The sequence below is a fragment of the Crocodylus porosus genome, unplaced genomic scaffold (assembly GCF_001723895.1).
Source record: "Crocodylus porosus isolate Cpor-Errol unplaced genomic scaffold, CroPor_comp1, whole genome shotgun sequence".
In the NCBI taxonomy this organism is placed as follows: domain Eukaryota; kingdom Metazoa; phylum Chordata; order Crocodylia; family Crocodylidae; genus Crocodylus; species Crocodylus porosus.
Genome location: NW_017728925.1, coordinates 19,798,840 through 19,814,120, shown reverse-complemented (window position 1 = coordinate 19,814,120; position 15,281 = coordinate 19,798,840). Strand labels below are relative to the sequence as shown.

The following is a 15,281-nucleotide window of genomic DNA, read 5'->3' as shown; positions in this document are numbered from 1 at the left end:
AATGCAAAACTTTACAGCCTTTTCCCCTACTATCCTCAACTCATATTACCATGGAAACCAGCCATCCCAAAGGCAACACAGCACAAGTTTAAGATAAAAGGTCAAGCTTTACTCTGCATTCCTTGGCTTTTGTGCGTCTCAAACTTAATTTTATCAAAACACAATTTTTTGCATTTAAATACTTAAAAACCCATACGTAAGAACAACATCTGAAACACCAACACATGTTTAAGTGGGTAAACATGTAGAGATCTAACCTCCCCTTGATGCACATGTACAATTTCCATTAGTGGAAACAGGAGCTCTACTGTTGCTTCAGGGAGAGAACAAACCCCTTATTTAGGCAGTTTTAGGAGGAAAAGGCAGATTATATACCCGATTTAACTAAAACTACTCCTACAGAGCAGCTGGGGTTTTATAGTGTAAGTCTGTATTTAGTAACATTAATCCTTATTGCAGACTGTCACAATATTAAGAGCTAGTGTATTTTTATAAAAAAAGTTACTGCACAAATATACCCCAGACTCATGGGGTAAGGGCTTGAAAAATATTTAAAATCCCACAAAAAGCAATTTTTGTTATAGAAGTCCAAAAAGCACCGTAAGCCAGCAAACCTACCTTTTTGCTTCCTTTAACTTTGAAAGGAGCTTTTTTTTTTTTTTAATTTCAAGAGATTAAAAGCATAATCGCAGGTACATTTTGGATGTCTGAAAAATGACTAAAAAAATATAGTGCCAAATGTTATAAAGCATAATTCTTGTATATATTTAAAAACTTGTGATTAACACAATTGTTATTTCCATAATTCTGTTGATCAGGCAGAATTCCACCTAGTAGTGTTTGCTAGCTCATGCTTTTGAGGTCTCTTTTAAGCTATAATCTCATTGAAAAGATTTTGTCTTTTTTTTCACTGTTACCATAAGGTTTCACATTTTCTATACTATACTGACCTAAATGATATCAAAGGTAAAGTTAGCACCACATTAAAAAAAGCATTTGGTAAAAAAGAAAAAAAAAAGATTTAGAGTATTTTTAAAGTTATTGGTGGCTTCTTAATGCAGAAAACATTAACCACTGAAATTATAGGGAAGCCATAGTGACTCTGTAATACTCACATATGTAATAACAGACATATTGCTCGCAATTCCCATATAGTATTTTTACAAAAAAGTACAAATTCCAAGTGCTGGCATGTCACTTGGAGATATAAGTAGGAAGTCAATGTGCACCTGAAACAGCTCTCTGGGAAGAGACCTAATACAACACTGCTTGGAAGTACTGTAGTTTGAATTACAACATCCCTTTTGGGCTAGTATTAATCAACTATGTGGAGTGATTAAGTTCGATTCAGTTACCTGGTATGTTTCTACAGTACGAAATGAAGGTAGATTCTGAGGCCAGTAAAAACACATTTAAAACCACAATGCTACTTTTGGGTTTGCTAATATAACAATACAGTTCTATAAAAAGGTCAGCACCACAGGTTGTCCAGCTTGTATTCTAGACAACAAACAAAAACCCAAACAATTCAACCATAACTTAATAGATTTATGGCATTTGGTTTACATATCTGTTATAAAGCAAAGCTATTTGCTTTGCTCACTTTTGGACACAACATAATATTTTAATAAAACAAAACCCAAAAAACATTCTTCTAAAATCAAACAAACAAGCAAACAACAACAAAAATCCCAGCAAAGTCCTAAATCCTAGGCAGAGATGAGACTGAAGAGTTGAAAGCCTTGTACGTGGCATGCACTTTTACATATGCTTACATTCACCCCATCCAGAGTAGGAAAGTGAAAGCATTTTATTTATATATATTTATATATTTATAAATATATATAAATTGCTAGCTACCAAAAATAGCTATTTAAAAACTAAACAAAATCCATCATGAGGACACATGGAGGGGATGCAAGGGACAATATTCTCTCCCACATGGTTATGTAACTCTTATTACCAATGACGAGAGTTAAGCACAGTAAGAGAAGATAGAGCCACCTGGAGCATTCAGCACGACTGCCAATCTTAATGTGTTTCACTCGCCCAATTCATGTTTCACCCAATCAACCTGTAGGAAACACACACACACACACACACACACACACACACACCCCCCCCCCCCCCCATATGATGAGCATCTTCAGGAGTGAAAAATACTCGGCCTTGTTCAAATGGATGGAGAAACATTTACGTCGCTTTCTCCAGAGACCATTTCAACCAGATTTCCAAAAGGTCAGGTAAATTAAAAGGCTGATACACTTGTATATAAAATTATTACAGAAGAAAAGTAATGTGCTTTGCTTGGGTTGCACTTAGAATGTAGTATTAATCAGGTGTGTTGGAAATTGTGTGAATTTCCATACTAGAATCCATAGCTTCAGAGGCCGAAGTGTCATTATCTATTTTCTGTTCCACAAATGCTTCTGTTCTTTCTGGAGACTCTACCCGATTTCTCACTTCTGCTACCCCAGGGTGATTCTTTCTCAAATGCTGGTTTAGTGTCCCTTGAAAAGGAAAGCATTTCCCGCAGATCTCACAGCGGAAGGGTTTATCATCTGTGTGGCCACGAATATGATATTCAAGTTGGTCCTTGCGTGTGTATTTCTTCCCACAGAACTTGCACACAAAAGGAGTTATTCCCATGTGTAACCGCATATGTCGATCAAGGCTCCCCTTCTGGTTGAAAGACTTTCCACAGTAAATACAAATTAACCTCTCGTTGTATGGATACCAGTGACCTCTTGCACTTCTTTCCCGTGGACTGTTTTCATATCCTGGATTACTCACTATGGTTTCACTGTCACCCCCTTGCATCAAGCCCTGAATATCACTATGCAAGTGTCCAGTGGATACCCGTTTTTGGCGTGCACGACCTCCTCTGAAACAGCTCAGCATAGACCTTGACGGACTAGAATTACTCAGGCTTCCAAAGGTTTCAGATGCACTAGTAGCCTGGGATGAAGTGTGGGAAAATGAATATACATGTTGTAGCACAGACCCATAGGAGCCAACATTTATTGCAACCACCTGCTCTCCATCTACCATTTCAGTATGGTATCCATCATCACCAAGGGAGGAGCTATCAGAACAACTTGGTCGATCAGATTTCTCCATTTTCACTTTCACCTCTGCAATCTGGCTCTCCCTTACTATCAGATCCCCTTGCTCATGATCGCCTTCAATCTGAATTTCATATTCAGAGACGCTCCCACTGCTTCCTCGATCTGAATGTCCTTCTTCTTGCAGACGATTGCGTAAAGTCTTGCTTGGAGTAGTTTCCATTCTAAGATCACTACCTGCTGTCGACTGTCGCACCTGAGAGCAATAGGGGGGAGATATTTCAATAGGGTTGGCAAAATAGCTGCTATCTTTAACTCCATTCCGGTTTTCTGGATTTTCTTCAGCACCAACAGTGACAGAGTCGACATCACCAACACTGATCTTTGAATGGATACTTTCTAGTATCTGTGTGCACTTGTCAATGACGCACTGCATTTGTAGAAAGCTAGCTGCAGTTAGAAAACTAACAACATCCTTCAGCTGCAAAGACATCCTTCCAGTGTAACAAAACGAAAGCAACTGTTCAAAGACATTGGGGTTTTTAATAACTGATATTGATAAGCCACTCATGGTGCTTAATGCTGAATGGTCACGGAAATACGGAGAACTGGCAGCTAGGACAGCCTTATGAGCTCTGAATGGCTGACCCTGAATGTGCACGATGATGTCGCATAGCTTCCCTTGCAGGCGAAGCTCGTTTAACTGGCTCAGAACAGTGTTGCTGTACTCGGGCACATCAAACTGAATGAAACTGCTGCTGTCCATTTCTACTGCTGTAAAGCGTAATCTGAAAAAAAAAATAAAGAGATTTACCACTGAGACATTATACATACCCATTATCCATTTAAAAAACAAGAGTACGCATGCCAAAGTAGAGTCATTGGGTTGTTCTGCTTATGAAATCTAGCATAACAAATCAATCAAGCTTTAGCAGCTTTCTGTCTCCTGCTCACAACTTGGTCCCTGGAATAACTAACAGTTTGGGCCACTGACAATTCAACTGCTCTGGCACGTCCATCACCAACTTTAAAGTAGTGTCATAACATCAATCTCAACTAGAATGGCAGAACATGATGCCATCTAGAACCCTATTCATACCAAAGTGCTAGTTACAGCTTTAATTTACAAAGTCTTTGCCAGGCTGCAAAGTAAGAGGCAAAAATCACACAACCATTGCTGTACCACTGTGTCCACATGCCCAAGTCTTATTTTACCAAGTACAGCAAGCTTTTTAAAAGCCTGGCAAAGACAAGAAGGGCCAATGAACTGTTTACTGTATGTGTCTAGAACCTACTGTCTGGAGAGATTTTCAGTTAACACATCTACTATACAGACATGTAGTATTAATGTACATTGACAGATAAATAACCAACAGATTTCATACAGATAATGAAAGAGTACACTTTCATTATAATTTAATACACTGTTACTGCAACATGGTGACTGATAAGGTAGGTTCTGTAGCATGGGGAAAAACTGTAGTTTTAAACACACACAAATTCCTAGAAGCAATTATATTGACTTAATTGAGAGCACCTAGAGATGTGCTGCAAATATATATTATTTAGTTATTTCTTAATAGGTCCATCAACTCCTTTGGCTCATATACAGTGTCTAGTGCAACATATCTATAATATATTTTACTCCCATAGTCGTTTCCAATAGCTTCTCTCCTTGGAAATTAATCACAAAGTTTACACTGAAAATATTAAGCTTTGGGAATTAGAACTACAAGGTAAGGAAGTTCCTAGTAAAAGCAAACACTACTCTTACTTTGCAACCAGACCCAGGTATCCAGACAGCTCTATATGCATATGCTATATGTGCTTCAACACTCAAAGCAAAGTTCAGTCAGCAGCTACCAGTGAACTGTCAGTCTTTGAGCTTCCGTTTTTTTTGTGGGTTTTCAACCTGTCCCTTTTTTTGCAGGCTATACATGCATTTGAAATGAACATTACTTGCTTCTGGTCATTTCAGCATCTCATATTTTTGTCTACACAACTGAGGCTTCACTGAGCTATTCAACAGCTGTTCCCTTCTGAACTCATTTATGGGTCATCTGGTAGCAACAAGTGCAGTTCTGAGTCTGGAAAGTCAAACCTTCTCCTGCTACCTAAGCATTCTCATTTCCCGCAAAATGTCTGGAACTGCAGTTCCAAGGACTCCATGGAAACAAATGCATTTCAAAATGCAGTCTGAAGAGAGTGGCACTTCTGCAATTTTTCACTGCACTGTTATTACTAAAACAACCACAAAAAGAGAAACTTGTTGCCCAATGGTTCCCATTTCAAAACCTTCCACTGCAGACACTGGGTCTTTCTATCCCAGAGGACTGCTACTGACCAGAGGTCTAGAGCCCTCAAGTGGCTTTACAATAATCCCTGCTCTTCAGTTGCTTGATAGTCCAGGTGCATTACATACCTACCACACCTGGCTTCTCCAGCTCAGGAAACAGGAATCTCCAGGTCATTCCTTACTGGCTGCACATAGTAGGAGGCATATCAAGATATTTCTACACACTGCTGAATTACCTTGTATTTGTGCCTCAAATTACATGCTGTCATGATATGAAATATATGAAATTTAAATTACATTATCTGCAACAAATGATGAAAAGCCAAGCACTCTCCTAGAAACCCTTAGAGTTCATCAGGAGAGGAGAGCAAAGAAACCCCCTAAGAAGAACCCAGGAAAGGGGCGGGCAATTATTTCGAGAGGAGGGCCACTTAACTGAGTTTTGGCAAGCCATCAAGGGCCACATGGCAGGCAGCCAGGGGCAGATAAATATTAATTTTCTAAATTTTTGGGGGCCTCACGGGCCGCATCTGGCCCGCAGGCTGCATTTTGCCCATCCTTGACCCAGGATCTGTCTGTCTTCCTTGTCAGTGGTGCTGCTCCAGACTGTTCCTGCAGCAGACTGCCTTCAAAAGTGGGATGGCTTTAAAAGCAAGATAGACAATGTCTAAAAATCAGACACAATCCAACTGAAACGAAAATGCGTGTCGTCTTCCTCCACATTTTTCACCAGTCCCTTTGTGTTTGGAAGGAAGTTTTAAATATCAATTCATAGATGAACATAATCACATCAGACCATATAGCAGCTATTCTGCTAGATATTTTAAGTCCTTTCCAAATTTAAGGATATTAATCACAAGGTATATTTAGCAATGCTAATACAATTATAAAGTACCATGATATTTTAGCAATATATACTGGCACAATATTTTTTTTTTAACTTGCTCATTTGGGTTTCATTAATTTTGTCCTATATTAGGATAGACGAGCCATTTTATAATGTTCTTATAGTAGAAAACATGGAGAAAAAAGGGGACCTAGGAAATGCTTACGAAGTGACTGGATCACTGTATGTAAGTTAAGAGATGATTTCAGATAGCACAGAGTTCTTTAATCTAGCAAACATTTAATGAAACCAAATTCTCAGGAGCTGAAGCTTGACAAATTTGGACAAAGAATAAAAAGCACTTATTTTTATAAAAGCACTTAATAGTGATTAACTATTGAAGCATTTAACAGACTTGGTTATTACAGCAATGACCATCTTTGTCCATCATGCAGGAAAAGATTCAACTCTCCAACGGGTAGGATGCACTTTAAGAGGAAGAATTGCTCCGTGGTTAGGGCACTCAAGTAGGAAACCCATGTTCAATTCTCAGCCAATTCAAACAGAAAGTCTGTGGCAAAGCAAGTCTGTTACTTACTATTAGTTCTCCCTTGGTAAAATGAGGATAATAGACCTGCCCTACCTCAAAGATGTGTTCTAAGGATATGGGGGTGTATGTAGATATCAGGGCTGTGCGAAGCTTCAGGAGCCGATTCGATTCAGAAGAGATTCAGCCCACTTCAGGAACCGAACTTCTGAATCTGAATCTAATCGGGAGACCAAGTACAAGCTCCGAATCAATTTGAAGCATTTGAATTGATTTGGAAAAGCTTCAGAAAAGATTTGGCCGATTTGGAGATTCGGCCATAGATCCAGGTGGCAGCTTCCCCATGGCGTGAGTACAGTGCTGGGACTCGGCTGGGGGAGCCATGGGGCCTCTCCCTGGCCAATCTGAATCACTGAATCTCTCCAAATCAGCACCGAATGTTCTGAAGCCAAAATCAGTTCAGGACAGTGATCCGAATCTCTGAATTGAATCACTGTCCCCTGAATCAGCTGAATCCGAATCAAATACTTTCCTATTCATAAGAGATTCCAATCACCACTTCTAATCACGGACAAATAAATCACTAGAAAATGGATTTTTAAAAAGTTATGAAAAATAAAGAATGCTGCCATCTTGTTGATTTAATTATGCAACATATAACTGAAAGAGCTGACCTGTCCATTAGAAAGTATCATCAGGCCCTGCCTACACTTCAAAGTTAAAGTGAATTAAGGTACAGTGAAAAAATAAAATGCAAAAAGGTATTCATGAATTCTTGTAGGCCTCCATATTAGTTTGCCTCACTGATTTTCATTGAAATAGCTTTTCCATTAGAAAGCAAGGTTATCAAGCAGCAACAAGGGCTTCTGCTTCAAAATACAAAGCTGTACTTCTGAAATAGAGTCACTTGGAATGTGATCATTTGCTGGATGGATTTTTTTTTTCCCCATCAGGGAACGGTCCTGATATAATCTCAGTTGAGACTTCTATAACACAGAACTAAAAATGATGAAATACTTAGCATGTACACAAGCACATATATGCAGGAGGAAAGTCTAAAATACTCATTTTAACTGATCAAGAAAACTAATTTAATTATGTTTCAGCATATGGCTAAGACTTGAGTATTACTTACTAAGCACATCCTTGTCCTATAACAGTGGTACTCAATCTTTTTGGACCCGAGTTCCCCCCCTCCCCCCACCATATAACTTTTGTGAACCGAGTTGCACCCAATTTAAAAAATGAATTTATACATAATAGTGCTTGCATCCTTACACAGGGGCTTGGCAGTAGGGTTGGGGGACTGTCTAGGCAAGGACAAGCCAGAGCCTGGTTTATCCACTTAATTTACCTGCTTATCTCTTGACACCTCACTTACCTTCTCATTCCTTGCAATACCCATCAAAGGATCTGGCATCACCCCAGGCTGCCCCAATACCTTGGTTGAGAACCACTCCCCTATAATTGACAGACAGAGTTCAAGCTAGTGCAAATGACACCAGCCAGAATGCTTTGGCAGAATGCAGCACACACCATTTACATGCTGCCCTGGAAGTGCATACTCTTTTTAGTGGCCCAGTCCAAAACTGGTCCCATTTCCTCCCTATTGCTACACTGTAACAAACTCTGCTCATCTCATCTGCACATCACACAAATAGGCTTAGAAGAGATTTCAGCAGGTAAGTGCATGCCTTCTTCAGGCATAGGGAGAGTCTGCTAGAAAATTGTGCCTTGCTTAAATGCACAGGAACTCTCTGTGCCCACTGTCTGCTTTGTTATGCTGGTGAACTCTGCTGAACTGGCCACCTGGTCAAACTGACTGGGAGTCCCCATCGTGAAGCTTCTACAGCAAGACCTGAACTGACCTTGTGTGTCCATTTCAAAGCTGCTATTGGACAAGAAAGCACTAGTCAGCCTAAATGAGGTGCTAAGCTTAGAGCAAGCTGTTCTTGTAGTTAATGGGTGCTATTTACAGGGATCTGAGCACATATTGGGGTAAGGTCAGAAACTTCGGAGCCCCTTTTCAGCTCTGAGGCTACGCATTTAAACAGACTTTGTACTGGTTTCCTGATAAGCCACACTGTATTAGCATAAGCTTTTGTGCCAGTATAAATGCACTGGCAGGACAGCTCCAACTAGTATAGAAATGTAGTTAAATACATAAGCCCTACACATCCTTACTGGCATTTCCATTTGGCAAAAACTGCATACTTGGTCACAGAGCTAGGAACTAATAGTCACTGATTTTAGTATCGTAACAGCGCATTATAATCCCCTAACTGAACTCCAGTATAAAACAGGCCAAAGATAACCATCTACTGATTTATGCATCAAGATCATAACTTCAGTCTGGACTACTACATCTCCTTTAAATACGCCCAGTCTTTTCTATCAAGGCGTCAAGCTACTGAGAATCTACCATTTGCCTACTGGCTAACTGACCTCACTGTGTCAGCAACATACCCATTATTTCTCATCTAGGTTTGCTACCTTCAGGTCCCAACCAGTGGATACAATTTACTATTGAGTTAAAGAGCTATTTGCTATCAAATCTTGTTCCCTTTGTTACCACTTGCAGACCACATTGAATTTCCTTCTTAACTTTCACTTACATAAGTTAGGTAGATGACGCTTTTTGGGACTCTCACTGAGAGGGATGTTTTCCAGAACTCATATTCTACCTCTGCCTCTTCTTTGAACTCTTTACTACCCTTTTTAAAAGTACAAAAGCCAAAACTGAACATATTGGCTTACACTTCGATTCCACCCAGGAGAGCGCACAAATACCAATAGACTCTCCCTCTGCCTGAAGAAGGGTGTTTGTACCCAAAAGCTTGCAAAGACAATTTTTCCAACTATTTAGTTGGTCTAATAAAAGATGTCATGGTTCCCAAAGACTCTTGTCTGCCTATGACCTTAGACCAGGGGCAGACAATTATTTCAGGCAAAGCGCCACTTACTGAGTTTTGGCAAGCCATTGAGGGCCACATAACAGACAGCCAGGGGCAGATAACTATTAATTTTCTAAATTTTTTAAGGGCCCCACGGGCCAGATAGAACAGCCTGGTGGGCCGCATCCAGCCCACGGGTCGCATTTTGCCCACCCCTCCCTCAGACCAATATGGCTACAAACAACAACCCCAAAACTGGACACAGCATACCAGTGCAGGTTTCACTAATGCTGCAGACAGAGGCTTCCTTATTCCTACTAGAGTTTTATATACAGTCAAGGATTATATCTGTCCTTGTAGCTACTTCTTCACACTCTCTTTTGCTGGGCTTTATACTGTTGCCCCCACCATGGTAATCCAGTTGCAAAAAGAGCTGATGTTCAATTGCTTATCTTTTATGACCCCATTTCTTACGACAAGCTATTTCAGACAACAGGAGTTTCTTAAACATACAAATACCAACGTTATCAATTTCTTGATAAGTAATTTTAAAGTTAACTAAGCCAAATTTAAACGCTTCAAATTACATACTATCAAAAATCATGGCTCAATTAAAAAAAAGCCCAAAACAAAACTGAAAATAGGAGGTGATGCAACATGCTTAGTATTTCATTTTAATGCCATCATGTGGTAACAGCAATGAAGCATCATGTAACTGCTCAATGCAGCCATACACTTGCCAACCTCATATTAATTTCTGCTTCTAAGTCTGCACCTGTTTAATTTAATTTGCTTGCTGATATATACCTGTCTTTAAAGACCATGCACCATGCAAGTTACAATCATTCTAACTCAAATTTAAATGCAAGAAAAAAATCAAGATACCTTCGCTTACACAATTTTTCAGTCATCAGAAAGAGACCTCTAGACAAAAGAAGTTATAACCATGTGGTTATTAGTGTAACAAATGTATAAAAAAAACTTTTGCTATAAATTTTGTCTGAGCTGTGATCAAAATGATTAAATTGTCATCAGCTGCAACCTGACACTTTTGCAGAAAAAAATGAAACCATAAGTCTCAAACTGGATACAGCATGCCAGTTCTGACAAAAGTATAGGAATAAGCTTAAAGAAACTGTAATAGATGTTCACAAATACCTCCTCCTAACTTTAAAAGATTCAAGCGTTCACTGCTCTCATTTGTAAGAATCTGAAGTGTCATATTTATGCAATCCCAGGGTGTTGGTACCAGACTCATAACGCAAGAGGAATTCTCAGATGTGCTTTCATTTAAGACAATGACTTTGGCTTCTATGATTGCTGCAGAGTTTTAGGGTCAGAGCCTCACTTTCATTTAAGCAAGCTGGGAGACTAAAAAGCCAACAGAAAACTTTCCTTTGCTCTGCAGCTACTCCTAACCCTGCACACAGTCAAAACTGCAACCACACAGGGACACAGCTAAGGGCATCCCTACCAAGCCCTCATTCCTTCAGTGACACCGCTTGTCAGGAGAGAAGAGAATGACTGTATAGGGCCTTCAGATCAGATCTACTCCACAGACGGATCCTTCTTCATCAGGATGATCTTCTCTCAGGTCCTCACTAAAGTATGGACAGGATCTGGAAACAGTATGGCATGAAACATGTGCTATACAAGAGACTCCGGCCCTCAGTCTTGCACATTTTTATATAGAAAAGGAAACCAGCATTTTACTAAAATACTGATTTTCTTGAACAAGAGTTTCTTCCAGGTCAAAATTACCTAAATTAACTGTACTTAACTAAAAGCCTTTGTGATACAGTTAGTACAAAGTAGGTAGGACAATACTAATCTTACATATCTAAAAATCCACTGCACTACAAGAGGATACTGTCAGAAAATTCACACATTTAATTAACATTCAAAATCAAGTCCTATATATTTTGATTTCATACATCTAAAAGTACATTATAGAAACACGCTACAAGGGACTAAATATATAAATGACACACTTCCTCGTGGAGTTTCCATACTCAATCCATGTCCCCCCGCACATTAACTTAGCTAGTGGAGGGCGAGCAGGTCATCATCCCCAGGCCCCGACTATGAGGGTGTACCAGAATCCTGCCCAGGAGTCTACCATGGCAAGGGCAGCCCTGCCCTGCATGGCTACAGGATCTGAGCAGCACAGCCCTGCACACAGAAGTGCACCCGAGCAGCAGCGGGTGAATGGAATTGTGCTCCAGTAGATGCAGTCCTATGCTCAGCAACAGATGTAGGGTGGGGGGAGAAAACAGGGACTCAAGGACTGCTCTCAGGACCTGCACCACTGGGCAGCCGCACTGGCTACAGGGGCAGCCGCTGCCTTCCCTGGGGAGAAAGCCAGAGAACATAAGACTTCCCTTCCACCCCTGCCCACATTTACCAGGCACTAAATAAGCTTGTTACACCTCTGTCCAGGCATGCATTATTTCTTTAATGTAAAAAGTGACAGAGCAGGATGAATAGACTGAACACTTCACCCCCAGTATCTTCAGAACACATTTTTAACTTCCTGGAAAACACATACAAAATAAATCTAAATACACTGAATATGTCCACCTGGAGTTCTGCGTAACATTAGATCTTTTTACTGCGTTGCATAAGGAGGACTAACATTTAAGAACTGCTTACCCCTCATGCACAGTAGTGCTGAGGTGGGCAGAAACACCCACTGAAATCATAACAGCTGAACAGGCTCCAGGAACAGGTAAGTTGTCAGCAGATCAGCCCTCTACTCAAAGCGTCCATGTTGCACTGGTGAATGAGAAGCAGGTGTCTAACTGCCAACTGCAACTGCCAAAGAGGATTTCATGAGACAAAGCCAGTAGAATGATACAAGAATTGTTTTTGGGTTTTTTTTTTTTTTTTTTTTTTTACAGTGGCTGAGAAGAAAGGCCTAAAACACTCATGTGAACTATGAGGGTTTAAGAAATTACTCCCTAGCAATCAGTATTTTGAGTAGTATAAAGTCTGTACCTGGAAAATTCAGGTTGAGAAAAGTCAATTTTTAGATTGGTGGTAAATCAGACAGAAATGTACACATGCCTTTTATGGAACAATTGTGAACTCTTAAAAATAAAAACCTGTCCTATAATTAAGCAGTAATCACAACACTGGCAGATCAAATGATTATAAGATCCATTCTACTTCAGAAGCTCCCTGGAACTGGAATCTTAAAACCAGACAGATCCTCTCATCTGTCCATTATTTCAAAAGACATCATTTACCCACATTCCACATAAATCTTGTGCCTCTGACTTTTATTTTTGGAAATACAGCATCAAGAAACTCAAATGATAAAAAAAACCCAGTTGTTTGCTTTAAAGGAATGTACCCACCAACATTTTAAGTTCCCTGCATGGACATTTTTGTAGCTTTCATTTTGAATCTCTCAGAAAAATACCAGAGCACTACTGAAAAGGGCTGCAATTTACTTCAGTTAATTTTGGTACTTTTTATTGTTGCATTCAAACCCAATTTTGCTTAGAGATTCTCCAATAATACAGAACAGGTTTGCTATGGCACTTTTCAAGTTTCAGATAATCTGAAGACCCACTACTATATCCCAAGTTAGATATTGGTAAATCAAGCAAGCAAACCAAATTGTCTTCACGTGCACGAAACACAAGTCACATAACCTTGAATGTACAAACACTGGTCGTGACACCAGGATATTAATACATCTATAGGACCTGCAGCTGATTTCTCAAGAGCCACTCAACAACCTGGCATAAAGCATTTCAGTTCTAACATGGAGGACAACAGTGTGCAACAAGACAACAATACCGCACTCTGAGCACTGGGTGCCAGATCACAGAAAAGAACATAGAAGTGATTGGTAGGTTTCATATAAATGGCTAGATATGCCAGAGGCCATCACTTTTTTCTTCCAATTTTCAAGGAACGTCTACAAGTCCCAGAAGGCGTCCAACCTCCTGCACCACACCATGACCATGAACCAGAGCACTGACCAGTGACAACAGTCCAAAGCAGCAAACTCAGCTTGTGATCTGCGTGTCAGAACATTCCAGCTGTGATAACTGATGTGCAAATGCTTTGGTTCTGAAAGTCCTGGACTAGGATTAATGAATTAATGTGACTTTTCTTCAGGACAGACTGAACCTTAGCAAAATCTTGCTAGCAAAAGTCATGCCCTCATCTCCCTGCCACAAACACAACATAATCCCCACTCCTCAAACAAGGCATAAGAACCACAGTACTTCTCGCCCCTTTGACACTTCTGTGAAAGACTTTGAGATCTGCTTATCAGAAGGGGTTAGTTAACTGAACACCTGGGGAAACAAAGGCACAGAGAAAGGGGGAGGTAGGCTTAAGGCCACCTGGTCAGGAAGGAGCCGAGCCTCACAGGATTCAGGCATCCAGGTCACAAGCTGATGCTTTCTCCCTAGTCCCACAATCGATCCCCGCAGGCTGCAGGACTCAGCCTCAGCACTGAGTGGGCGTCATATTGAAGATTTACAAGTGTCCGAGAGAAAGGAACGCTTGTTATTATTTCAGTCTCCAGGATGATGGAGAACTGAGGGAACGTGCATGTGATACAGACACCACGCACGGTGGCAAGTCTGCAGCAGAGGAGCTGCTACGCACAACTATAAGAAATGGTGACAAAACTCCTGCTTGCCAGCCCTTAACATCATTTCAGGTGCCTGCTGAATTTTCTTATTGAAGGAAAAAGCTATTCATTTATAAATATCAGCATCAGCTCAACGGTACAGCTTGCAGCGCACCAAGAACAATGTCACAACTAAGCGGGTTAATTTCTAGTCTCAGAGAAATCAGAGGCTGCGTATTTGGGCACAGAAGGCCTCGTGTACCACAAACACGAGGTCTGCTGCCTCTGCACTTCCAGCATGCGCCTTGCTTGCCACCAACCCTTCAGCGGCTCCCTGCGCAGACCGGTCAGAGCCTTCACACGAGCACTGGGGTCAGTGGCACCCCAAAGACTAGGCGCCAGCAAAACACTTCCGGTCCTCACATGAAATCCCTGATGTTAGCCCACCAAGTCAAATCCAAGTAAGTAAATGCATCACCTGCCCCTGAACGGAGCAACGTTCAAACTGCCACGTGGCCCAAATGAGCAGCACTGAGGTGCAGGCGCCATGGTGACATCCTAGAAACGTGCCACCGCGCACGAGCACCAGCACCACTGCATGGCACAAAGAGCAGCGAGCCCCGTGGAAAGCCATAGTCTGCAGGACCTGGCTTGGTGGTGCACTCGCTAGTGACAAGCGTCTGCGCGGCGCAGGCGGTGTTTCATCACCAATGACTCCAAGTGGTCGGTGCTTCCCTAGATCCCGCTAGTGCCGTCTTTGGACACCAGACGTTTCAGCAAGCCCGCGGCTCTGCTAACAGCATCCTCCGCCGGGCCACGGGCGGGAGCTCCTTTCTCTCTCGCGGTCCTTGCGGCAACCCCGCGCGGGGCGGGGCGGGGCGCGGCCGGCTCCGTGGCCCTGGCCGGCGCTCCGACTCGGAGCCTCGCTACCCTCCTGCAAGGGCTGCTCCAGGCGATGGCACGCAGGAGCCGGTGCCTGCAGCGGAGCTCGGGGCGCTCCTCACCCGCGCCCCCAACCCCGGCCCGCAAGGAAGGCAGAGACGGGGCGCCCCTCAGGCC

The 15,281-nt window shown here is 41.6% G+C and overlaps 1 protein-coding gene across 1 annotated transcript; it reads right to left on the bottom strand.

Annotated features, from left to right (window-relative positions):
* Window positions 1–648: 648 nt before the first annotated feature.
* On the bottom strand, window positions 649–4,810 carry ZBTB34 (zinc finger and BTB domain containing 34). The gene has a single exon (XM_019541063.1). It carries the CDS (start codon window positions 3,901–3,903, stop codon window positions 2,332–2,334), a length of 1,572 nt encoding a protein of 523 aa, XP_019396608.1. The 5' UTR covers window positions 3,904–4,810; the 3' UTR covers window positions 649–2,331.
* Window positions 4,811–15,281: the final 10,471 nt, after the last annotated feature.

What these genes read in the sequence shown, in the direction of transcription:
- ZBTB34 (XM_019541063.1), bottom strand. Translation starts at nt 3,903, where the DNA reads ATGGGTATGTATAATGTCTCAGTGGTAAATCTCTTTATTTTTTTTTTC.